The sequence below is a fragment of the Prionailurus viverrinus genome, chromosome C1 (genome assembly GCF_022837055.1).
Source record: "Prionailurus viverrinus isolate Anna chromosome C1, UM_Priviv_1.0, whole genome shotgun sequence".
NCBI classification, from domain to species: Eukaryota; Metazoa; Chordata; class Mammalia; order Carnivora; family Felidae; genus Prionailurus; species Prionailurus viverrinus.
The window spans coordinates 39,587,496-39,599,890 of record NC_062568.1 but is presented as its reverse complement, the minus strand read 5'-3'; the positions used below and the strand labels follow the sequence as shown (position 1 = coordinate 39,599,890).

The 12,395-nt window shown below is 41.1% G+C and overlaps 1 protein-coding gene and 1 pseudogene across 3 annotated transcripts in view; one reads left to right on the top strand and one right to left on the bottom strand.

The window, feature by feature from the left end:
* Positions 1 to 12,395, bottom strand: part of HIBCH (3-hydroxyisobutyryl-CoA hydrolase) — a 114,106-nt gene that overhangs the window by 84,358 nt on the left and 17,353 nt on the right. Inside the window, exons 1-2 of one of the 3 annotated variants that reach the window (XM_047869101.1) lie at positions 11,926 to 12,223; positions 3,160 to 3,202 (exon numbers count right to left, since the gene is read on the bottom strand). In XM_047869101.1, the coding sequence (XP_047725057.1) occupies positions 3,160 to 3,202; positions 11,926 to 11,960 (78 nt within the window). In that variant the 5' untranslated portion in view covers positions 11,961 to 12,223. Of the gene's footprint in view, positions 1 to 3,159; positions 3,203 to 11,925; positions 12,224 to 12,395 lie in introns of those variants that run through there. The other 2 variants (XM_047869099.1, XM_047869102.1) reach the window with 2 other exon arrangements.
* LOC125172720 (protein SET-like) lies at positions 3,821 to 5,993 on the top strand (annotated as a pseudogene).

The following is a 12,395-nucleotide window of genomic DNA, read 5'->3' as shown; positions in this document are numbered from 1 at the left end:
TGAACCTTCATATGGAAAAGAACTACTTTCAGAAATAAGACCACAGTTTTCTCCGTGTTGAGATCAAATTTATATGGAAGAAATGAGCTTTTGCACATTAAATGCTGTGTAAGAGTTTAAAATATAACATTATGGAGGGGCGCCTGGGTGGCTCAGTCTGTTAAGCATCTGACTTCAGCTCAAGTCATGATCTCACAGTTCGTGGGTTCAAGCCCCATGTCGGGCTCTGTGCTGACAGCTCAGAGCCTGGAGCTTGCTTCAGATTCTGTCTCCCTCGCTCTCTGCCCTACCCTTGTTCACACTCTGTCTCTATCTCTCATATATAAATAAACATTAAAAAAAATTTTTTTAATAGAATATCATGGAGAAAGAAAGAAATCTTTCCATGAATAGTTTTGCAAAAATATGTCCACATCAGCCTATGGATACAAATGAAACCTCATTAATAGGTTCTACTTGCTTGCATTAGCTTGATAAACCTTGCCCCCCTTTCCAGGTTCAGGTCTTCATCCACAATCTTTGAAGGGTAAGAATGTCATACTGTTATCATAAATCAGTCCTATCCACTTCTCATAACTCTGCCAATAGTACTGCCATCAGTTGCATGCTTTCATCACTCCATTATGAAATAAAAAGGGCTCTTGCTCTATTGGCTTTCTTAGAAGGGTCACGGAAGGACTCCTTGGAATAAAGCCGATCTCTGAAGCACATGTAAAAGCCAACACTGGGATAAGAATGATTCAGTCTTCAAGCCCTGCTAAAAGTTCAGTTTATCTTCCTTCTCACAATGTGGTTTATGCCTCAGGTCACTATAGTCCAGGTGATCTGGATTCTGTCATGTCTTTCTATTCTACCTGGGTGCATGTGTATAAATATGAATCTGTAATATTAAGTTCTTTATAGAAACTCCTCAGCTCCCATGTATATATGCTGACTAAAATAATTAAGGGTAGGATGAAATATTCCAGTCTTAATTTGCCCATCTCCATTTAGGCTTACCTGAAACAGATTCTGCAATAGTTACTTAATGCCCACTCTGCCTCAAGCTGTAAAGTGCAATAGGAAAGTCTATGGAGCCAGACCAACTGGATTAAAATTCCACCTCCTATTTACTAGCTGGGTGACAGTGAGGCATATTACATAGCCTCTCTGTCCTTCAATTTCTGATCCATTAAATAGGGATAAAGCCATATAATCCCTTAACCAAAAACCCTTGGGTCCAGATATGTTTCAAAATTCAGAAAATTTTCTAGATTTTGGAAAGGTAACACAATACATATTAATGCTATAAAAAACATCCCAAGTAGAATCTGGTCAGTACACTGCAGTAAAATGCTTTAACACTTCTGCAGCAAACGATGAATATGCGTACCTATTAGGATAAAGAAAAAAGAGCTTCAAGTACATTCAGGTCAGATTTTGTCACAAAATGAATTTATCACAAACTAACCACAAACTTTTGGTTTTGAGGTTTCAGAATTACAGTTAAAAGATCCACAGTATCTATTCTATAGAACTACAATGAGAATTAACTGAGCAAATACATATCAAGTACTTGGAAGAGCACCTGGCATACAATAAGTGCTATATCAGAGTGACTTGGCCTTTTGTTTGTTTGTTTTTTATGTACAAGGTACTTGCCAGGCTACACAAGAGTATTTTAGTCCATTTGAGCTGCTATAACAAAAGTATCATAGACTGGGTGACTTATACAACACTTCTCACAATTCTAGAGGCTGGGGGGTCCAAGATCAAGGCACCTGCAGATGTAGTCTCATGAAGTCCCTCTTTCTAGTTCACAAAAGACTGTCTTCTGGCTGTGTACTCCTTCATAAGGGAAAAGAGGTGAGAAAGCCCTTTGGGGTCTCTCTTATAGGAGCACTGAGCCCATTCATGAAAACACCACCCTTCTTACCTAATCATCTCCTAAAGGCCCCACCTCCAAATACCATTGCATTGGGGATTAGATTTTAATATATAAACATAAAGTTCAATCCATAGCAGAGAGACACAAAAATTAATAAAAATTATTTCTTCTTTGCAAAATGATAAACTAAAAACATCTAAGCTTTGGAAGACTGTTATTTGAACGATAGTAGCTAACAAGTATAAAATAATTACACACCAAGCACTAGTGCTAGATTTTTAAGTGAATTATTTACCATTCATAAGCACTCTAAGATGGATAGTATTATCTTCATTCTATAACATCTAAAAGGAAGCTGAGAGAGATGAGATAATCTACCCAAAATTAAGTAGTGGACCCATTATTTAACCTAAGCATTCTGGGGCACCTGGGTGGCTCAATTAAGTGTCCGACTTCGGCTCAGGTCATGATCTCGCAGTTCTTGAGTTCGAGTCCGAGGTCGGGCACTGTGCTGACAGCTCTGAACCTGGAGCCTGCTTTGGATTCTGTCTGTCTGTCTGTCTGTCTGCCTGTCTCTCTCAAAAGTAAATAAACATCAAAAAATAAAAATGAACCCAATCAGGGGCACCTCGGTGGCTCAGTCGGTTGGGCGTCTGACTTCAGCTCAGTTCATGATCTCACAGCCCATGAGTTCAAGCCCCGCATCAGGCTTTGTGCTGACAGCTCAGAGCCTGGAGCCTGTTTCATATTCTGTGTCTCCCTGTCTCTCTGACCCTCCCCTGCTCATGCTCTGTCTCTGTCTCAAAAATAAAATAAAAACATTTAAAAATTAAAAAAAAAAACATAAACCCAATCATCCTGAATTGAAGACCACACTCTTTTTTTAATTTTTTTTTTTAACATTTATTTTTGAGACAGAGAGAGACAGAGCATGAACGGGGGAGGGTCAAAGAGAGAGAGGGAGGCACAGAATCTGAAACAGGCTCCAGGCTCTCAGCTGTCAGCACAGAGCCCGACGCGGGGCTTGAACTCACGAACTGCGAGATCATGACCTGAGCCGAAGTCGGACGCTTAACCAACTGAGCCACCCAGGCGCCCAAAGACCACACTCTTATTCATAACTTTCTACCATCTCGTACAAGTTGTGTCAAGTCTTGACACAAGTCTTAAAAAATTGGGAACCATGTGGCATAAAGGTCCACAAAATCTGCCAGTATTTTCCACTTCCCTAAGAACATTTTATATTACACATCATAATCTAATAATGCCAGCAAAACAGAGTCCAAACTTACCAAATGTTGCAGTATGATATTCGTCCTTTTGAATGAATTAAACCTGAAACAAATGTAGAATACAATGAACACAGTAATGTGGGTAGTCATGCCTCAATGTATAAATACCATATTTCCTTTTGTTTTAGCCTCTTCTAAATGATATTAGAAAAAAAATGTTTTTGGTTTTTTTTAAAGGTTTAACTCTCATTCTTTGTGGTAAGAACACAAAACGGTACAGCTACTTTGAAAGACAACTTGGCAGTTTCTTACACAACTAAACATACCTTACCACATAATCCAGCAACTACACTCCTTGGTATTTCCCCAAATGAAGTGAAAACTTACACACACACACACACACACACACACACACACATACACACACACACACACACACACACACACACACACAAACTTGCACATGCATGTTTATGGTAGCTTTACTCAGAATAGCCAAAATATGGAAGTAATCAAGAGGTCCTCCAATAGGTGAATGGATGAACGAATTATGGTATATCTATACAATGGAATACTACTCAGCAATGAAAAGAAATCATCAATCATTCCACAATAAGACATACAGAAATCTTAAATACATACTGCTAAGCAAAGAAAGCCAATCTGAAAAGGCTATATATGGTATTATTCCAACTACAGGACATTCTGAAAAAGCCAAACCATGGGGACAGTAAAAGATCAGTGGTTACCAGGAGTTTGGGGGAGGGAGAAAAGGAAGAATACGTAGAACACATGGAATGTTTTCAGCAGTGAAATTAGTCTGTAGGATTATATGGTAGAGACATGCCACACATTTGTCAATTTTCTACTCAATATTTTAATAAACCTAAAACTGCTCTAAAAAATAAAGTATTAATTAAAAAAAAAGAGTTTGGTAAAGATACAATAAGCATTCTCAGACACTGCTGTGAAATCTATAAATTGGTACTACCTTTCCAGCAGGCAATCTGGAAGCACAGTTCCACAACCTTTAAAATGATCATACCCTTACGCCTAGTAATTTCACAAGCATTTGTATTAGGGAAATCACATATGATCAAATTTTGATTTATAAGGATGTTCACAATTATTTACAGAAGGGAAAAACTGGAAACAAACTAACAATTTTTTTGTGTGTGTATACATTTAGTTTTCCTACAACAATGTAAGTTGTACACTTTTAATATTTAAAAGTGACATTATCTTGGGGCACCTGGGTGGCTCAGTCAGTTGAGTGTCCAACTTTATTTTGGCTCAGGTCATGATTCCAGGGTCGTGGGATCGAACCCTGCATTGGGCTCTGTGCTGAGCACAGAATCTGCTTGGGATTCATTCATTCTCTCTCTCTCTCTCTCTCCCTCCCTCCCTCCCTCCCTCCCTCCCCATGCCCTCTCCCCACTTGTGTTCTCTTTCTAAAAAAATAACAGAAATAAATTTTAAAAATAAAACTGAGCATTATCTTTCCTTTCCAGTAAAACAAAATTAAAAATAAAATTATGATAGAGAATGTCAATTCCATAGAATGTCAATTCCAAATAAGATCCTACACGTTCTTCTAATTTTCCCATCAAGTGGCAGAACTCAAGTCATCATTAGGAGAGAATTTTATTTTAAACGTATCATCTTAAACTGCAAGGATGTCCATTAAACATCACAAACATGCCAAAGAAGCCATGCTGTCAAAATGCCCACTTAACTCATCCAAACATCTTAAACTCACCCTTTACTGACCTTCTCTAACCCCATTTTAAGGTTTTTATTTTTTTAACGTTTACTTATTTTTGAGAAAGAGAGACACAGACAGAGCACAAGTGGGGAAGGGAAGAGAGCGAGGGAGACACAGAAATCTGAAGCAGGTTCCAGGCTCTGAGCTGTCAGCACAGAGCCCGACTTAGGGTCCAAACTCACCAACCATGAGATCATGACTGGAGCTGAAGTCAGACGCTCAAGTGACTGAACACCCAGGCACCCCTATTATGTTTATTTTATATCTTGCTTTCTTTTTGTAATTCTATTGTGATTATGTTTCCATGTCAAAAGTATTATTTAAATATTTTTAAGTAAATATTTTCATTGGTTTTGTAATGGTTTTGTACAGATGACACTTTTTAAAATATTACTAGAGGCAACTAGACCAAGTTGCTGCCTTCACCCTTTGCCTCCACCATCCCCACCCCCACCAAAGTCAGCAAAAAGAAACTCAACCCTAACCACGATGGAGCCCTTGAGACCTCAGAAAAAGAACACAAGGAGCAGTTGAATGCATTAATGAAGTACAGAATGCAATAGACTTAATGAACAAGCCAATGAGGTTTTGAAAGTGCAACAGACCTATAACAAATGCCACTGACCAATTTTTTCCAGAAGAGGTTGGAATTGATTGCCCAAATCCCACATCTTTGGGTTAACATTTGTCACTCATCCACAAGTATCTGCACTGCATTATTGGACAGGAGTTAGAGTGACATAATTTGAAGATATTAAATCACGTTACAGAATTGTGATAAAAAAAAAACAAACCTTACTTTGAATATAAAGTTCTCTCCAAAGAATTTCATCAAAATGAGAGTGGTAACCCATCTTCAAAGTACACTGAAATCAGATGGAAATCCAGAAAGGATGTGACAAAATGTTCAAGTTAAATGCAGAATAAAGCCAGCAGGAAGAGAGAGCATGAAGAACTCACAGAGTTCTTTCTCTGGCTTACTGATGATTCTGATGCAGGTGCAGAGGAGTTTAGGGGAGCTCATCAAAGATATTTGGCCAAATCCATTACAGTACTACTTGGTTCTTGACATGCTGATGAAGGGGATGAAGATGATGATGATGGAGTTGGAGCAAAGAGAGAAGGATGAGGAGAAGATGACTAAGGGAACGCTAATGGATTCTAACCTTTTTAAATTTTCTCCAGGCCCCATAAGCAACTTTCAATCTTCCCACCTCCCCCACCTCTTGTGTTCAGTCGCTCTGGTTTTTTGAAGCCCCTTCTGATTTGTACTATGGTTCTCAACTTACTTTAGGAGGAAATACCTTGAGAAGAATACAGTGGGTACAGAATCCCTATCCCTTTTGGTTCCAAATTCATTTTTATCCTTTCCTGCTTAAAAATTTTATGAAATCAACACCACAGTGTTCTGTGGAGGAAAAAAAGAACAACCTTCTGCTCCCTTAGCTCTGCTGGAAGCTGGAGGGTGCTGGGCTCCTGTGTAGTACACAGAATTTTAGCTTTTTTCCTCCTTTCTCTGTATATTTGGCTCAGAGAATACACTGTCTCTGTGTGAGTATGAACAGTTAGCATCTACCAACGCGTATCTATTTTCTTATGTAAAAAAAAGAAAACCACAGGGCGCCCGAGTGGCTCAGTTGGTTAAGTGTCTGACTTCGGTTCAGGTCATGACCTCACAGTTCGTGGAGCCCCCCCGAATTATAAATTCAGGTGACTTAATTTATAAAAACATTTGTAATCCAACTTTTCCAGAATGTTTTCTTTTAAACTTAAATTGAACAATACCACAAAAAACAAAAAGGGGGAAACCACTAATTTGTTTAAATTGGTCACACTTCACATTCCTGGACTAGCAGGTTTTGAATTTGTCTTACCACAAGTAAAATATTCTAGCCCAGTAATTCCACAATTTGTCTGAACATTAGAATCACCTGGAAACCCTAGTAAACATTCCAAAGCCCAGCTCACAGCCAAGAACAATTAAATCAAACTCTGGAGGTCGGACACAGGCATAGGTATTTTGTTTGGAGCTCCTCTAAGTGATCCCAAAGTGCAGACAAGTGGTCATTAAAATCAACTTTGTAAAAATTAAACTGAAGTGACAGATACTTGCATATTGCTTATTTAGGGGTATTTTCTAAATAGGGATTTCATATAGACTTTTAAAATCTGAACTATACTTATCATGAAGCACCATTTTTAAAATTTTTTTGAACTTAAAAAATTCCAAAAAAATAAAGTTGAATTATCAAAGATTTAAGGACTAATTTCTTTAGATCCAGAATAACCCTGAATTCCTTAATAAGACCAGCACCCAAATGCCAGTTCAAGGTTAAACACAATGCTGCCAGACTGGCATGTCTTATGTAATAGTTTAAGTACTACCTGCTGCATAAACACAGGCCTGGCTTCAAGTCTTGGTTTTATCTGGGAGATAGAATTTTAGCTCACAGAAAGTCAATGTATACCTACCAAACGCAAGTGCAAAGCACTGTGCACAGCACTTAAAGGTCACAAAAATCTCTGGAGCAATTGCTACAAAACACAAAAAGCTAAAACGTTCCTTACCAGACTCCATATAATCATTAATTTTATTTCTTCCAATTTATACTCAACCATTATTTAAAATCTGCTATTATCTTTTACATCTTAAAAAATGTATTTGAGTGTTTATAGAGTCCCCAAATAATTCTGAATTTATGGTCTTCTCTTTCCTTCCTATTGGCTCCCAGACTGCCATCTGGTGGAGAGAAATGGACACGCACACTCTAGCTACTGCTAATTTACTAAATCACTTAAGCAGACTTACTTCCTTTAGGTGATGGTCAACTGGTCTGCTTGGGGCAGCTGTTCTCCAAGTGTGGTTCCTGAACCAGCACCATCAGCATCCCGGGACACATGTTAGAAATGCAAAGTCTTGGCCCCACCCCAGACCCACTGAATTAGAAACTGTGGAGTGAGCCCAGAAATCTGTGTTTAACAAACCTCCCAAGTGATTCTGATAAATGCCAAAGGTAAAAACAACTGACTTAGAAGGAGAAGAACATTATCAGTCAGGAGATTTTTTGCAATTAACCAATAAGGCACTCACGAGTTTACAAAATTAAACAACTTTTCATGAATTTTTTTTAAGATGAGATCATGAAAATAGTGCTTAAATAAAGATTACAGCAGAAGTAGGCAAGGGAGAAGATGAAGAGAACAAAAAATCAAACCCAAGGCCAGGTAATTCAGGCATGAACTGACAAACAGCAGCCGCAGAAACAAAGGAATGATTTACTAGGAACTATTGGTAAAAATTCAAGGAAAAGAACTTTGTCAACAGCAATTCCAAGATTTCAAGCGAGAATAGCTGAGAATATAGGCACTGAAAAGGCTGGCAAGGAAACTAGCTGGTTTGTAGAATGAAATATGAATTCCATTTTCAGTTTCTTGAGACTGTACTGACGTAAGTAGAAACATTCAAGAGCAAGCAGACTGGAGTCTGAAAGAAAAGTTAGAACTGAAGACATGTCACAAAATTACCTGCCAGCTTTCTATGAGGAGTAGATGAAGGATCTGCAGTTGAAAATTAGTGGCCTGAATGCTGGGTCTACAAATGTGTTTTGTCGGTCAGCAGTGTTTGAAAACAACAAACATTTAAAACCAAAAGGTTCCACCTAAAAATGCAGTTTCCCAGAAAAATTAGTTACGGAAACTGCAGGTCTACATTCTACAATGGCAACAATGCCTGGGGCTGAGAAGCTGGCTCCTTTAGACAGAGCACTTTCTCTAGTTCATAGTTCCCTACTAGTCCCCAGTGCTGTCATCTAGACAGCATCACTCAACGCTTCCTTCCTAGCCTCTGCATTTGGGTCTGTGACTCCTAACACAGAAAAAAATATAAGGGAATCAAATATTGAGCCTTCAGATACAACTATGTATGTAGTGAAAAAGAGGCAGCTCAAGAAGAACCAAAATAGTGTAGTTCAACAGAGTACACAGCAAATGGATAAGGCACTGAGTGCCTTTAACAACTTAAAAGATCAATCTCTTTGAAGAGCCTCCCTGACCGTCTCTTTCCTTTCTAAATCCCATTCTTCTCATACTTATACTTTTCTGTTAAGACACTATCAGAGTTTATAACTATTACTTTTATTTAAACATCTGTTTCTTGTCTGCTTTCCTTTGGGACTTCAAGGCCTTAATAAGGAAGATAACAAGTAGTCCAGATTGGCTACAGGATAACAAAAGTGCCTAGAACTCCCAGAAGCTAGAATATAAAAGTCTGGTAGAATTCATGAGTAAATTGGGGCCAAATCTTTGAAATCGGGCTGGGAAATTTTTATTTAATTCCAGAGGTAGGAGGACACCTTTAAGACCTTCTTAGGAGAAGAATGGCAGACACTGAACTGAACTTTAGCAAGATTAACCTGGCAGTGAGATGCGGAAGCTATTCAAACTGGGAAGAAGTCCACCAACAAGTTTCTGCAAAATGAACAAGCGAAAAATTTGAAACGATTGTTCAAATTTGAATCAGCAGTCAGAAATAAGAATTGGGAATGTGGGAGAATTTACATAACTTTAAAAACGTAGAAGAATAATAAGAGTTCCAAGAAATTGGAAGTGCAGATGAGGAGTAAGGGTTACACTTACGTGCAAGTTACAGTTGAGGTACAAATGAGACATTCAGGTGAGTGTGGCCAGCACTAGCACTTTGGATAAATCAAGATTAGACATACACATTTGAGAGTTTTCTTCAGAGAACTGTGCTTTATTTGGAACCTTCCCCCCAAAAAAACCCAAGGGCTGTACTGGCACTGGGGCAAGATAAGAAGTAGTGGAGAGGGAGGAGGGAAAGACAGTGCCAGAAAAGTCAAGGGAAACCAGAGTTCAAGAGGGGACTGCCCAACAATGTCAACCACAGCTGAGAGGACTTATTTCCTCTCAAAAGCACTCTGTGGCACCCTATTCCTTAATACATTTGTGGGTTAGGCTATTGTAGACTAGATGACACTGGCCTCAGGTCTCTGCTTTGCTAGGGTAATATCCACTCCAAGGTCCTGGAAAAGACCTGACTTAAACCCCAAAAATGGTCCGGGACTCACCTAACCAGTCTGCAACCTTGAGATCAGAGGGTGGAATAAAGCCAACTTGAACTCTAGGGGTGTCAGATTCTTTCCCAAGTCAGTTAATTTTGTTAACCAATATGTCTTCCTATTTGTTTCTCAAATAATCCGGTGTTTACTCACAACTTCAAAAAGCAGCAGCAATAATGACATGTGATTTTCTTAATATTTGCCATGTTCAGAGACACAGGGACAACTAATTTCAAGGTATTAAAAAAACAAAAACAAACGGGATGCCTGGCTGGCTCAGCTGGTAGAACGTGCAACTCTTGATCTTAGGGTTGTGAGTTTGAGATCTCACACTGGGCATGGAGCCTACTTTAAAAAATAAAATGCTATTAAAAAAAAAGAAAGCATTCACATTGCTGGGCACCTGGCTCACTTAGTCGGAAGAGCATGCAACTCTTCTTCTTCTTTTTTTTTTTTTTTAATGTTTATTTGTATGGGGGGGGGGGGTGGTGAGTGGAGAGGGGCAGAGGAAGACAATCTGAAGCAGGCTCCAGGCTCTGAGTTGTCAGCACAGAGCCAGCCACACGTGGGGCTCGAACTCAGGAACCTGGAGATCTGGAGATCGTGACCTCAGCCAAAGTCTGACACTTAACCGACTGAGCCACGCGGGTACCCCAGAAAGGCGTGAAACTCTTGATCTCAAGGTTGTGAGCTTGAGCCCCACATGAGTTGGGGGGGGGGGGGTAAAGATTACTTAAGTAAAAACACAAAACAAAACAGAAAAGAAACTCTTCCACTTTTCTTTTATTGAGATCCAGGTCTGTGAATACAATGTTAAACAACCAGACATCTTCCCCTAAAGCAGTAACCACTGTTCTTAAACCAAAGAAATGCTCCCATCCCTTTCCCCCAAGGCAAACTCAAAAGCTAAAGAACCCAGCAATTGAAGTTATGGAGTAAATAAGATGGCTCTCTTTTCAAGTGGTCACAGCTGCTACCTGAATGCACAGGGGCAGGCAGTAAGCCTCAAGACTGATGCAGCCTAACTTCCTAAACTCATTACGACTCCTTAACTGAGCTCAAGATGCATTCAGCAGCACTTTCAAAAGCTGAACACCAAGTTCGCACACATACTACACCAAACCACAATATGTGTCCACAACACTAACCTGGATGTTCGGTACACCTGTATTAACGCTGGAGCCAGCCAACAGAACTGAACGAGAAAGGCACACCACGTGCACAGGTGTAACAGCTGCCAAAGCAGGAGCGTTTGTTAGCCGCACAAAACACAGCACGAAAATCCTCCGAGTTGAAACCCCGCGTGTCCCCCCAAACTATACTCAGCTTTGAAGAAAGGAAAGAAATGGGAGTCGAAAGTAAAGAAAGTTGTGTGTGCCCTGGGGAGACCGCTTTTAGGCACACAGGCTTGAGCAACGGAACGCAGAATACATATCGGCCCATCAGGCGACCCATCTCGAGATATTTAGTGGCCCTAACCGACCAATGAGCTACTTACCACTAGGCACAGTTGCCAAGAAATGAATTCCATACGTGGCCACACCTCCTCAACTTTCCCCTTTAAAAACAGGCCCATTCACGGCCTCCGTGCAGCCTCTTCCATGCAGTCCTGCTCGCGGCTCCCTTACGATATAGTCAATAAACTTCTATCTTCTTTGTTCTGCCTCAGGTGAATTCCTACACCTCCCGCCCCTTCCACCTGATCGTTGCCCCACATTTGGGGGTCCCCACCCAATGCGGAGACACCACAGGGTCAAGGCTGAATACGAACCAGAATAGCAGAAAACGAAGGTGATGCTGCGAAGAAGGCGCCTAAACACAGTAAGAGCGACATAACAGAAAGGGGCCCGGGCTCAGATCTAAGAGCTGAGCCTCCAAAAGTGACTAGAAATTTCGAGGCCAGGCAGTCGCCACCTGCAACCCTCTGCCACCTCGGCGAGCGCAGCCCCGGAGCCTGCGCTGGCAGCTCGCTAGCTCACTCACCTGCACATGAAGCTCCACGCCTCTGGCAGCCCCATGGTGAAGACACCCACAAACTGAAAGTAGTCAGAGCAGGCGCACAAGAGTGGCTCGTCGCGCCGCACTTCAGACCCGCCCACCGCCGCCGCCGCCGCCGCCGGGCGCCTCCAGACACAGATGACAAGTCCTCCAGGCGGCCAGAGAGGCCCACTGCGGGATTTTCCGCTACCGGAGGGCGCTGAGGGGCAGGGCGAAAACCCCAGCGGGAGGAAATGGGTGGAGAGCGGAAGAAGCGGACGGGGCGGGGCTTGGCTAGGGGGCGGGGCCTAGGCGAAGGCGGAAGGCGAGATGCGGCATCGCTAGAGTAGCGGCTGAGTGCTGACGCCCGCTGACGCCCGCTGACTGGGCAAAGAGAAGTGGATCCCTGGAGGCTCTCTTGGGCTGGGCTTCACCGGCGTCGTTTGACTAGCGGAGATTGACATGAAAGACTTTGC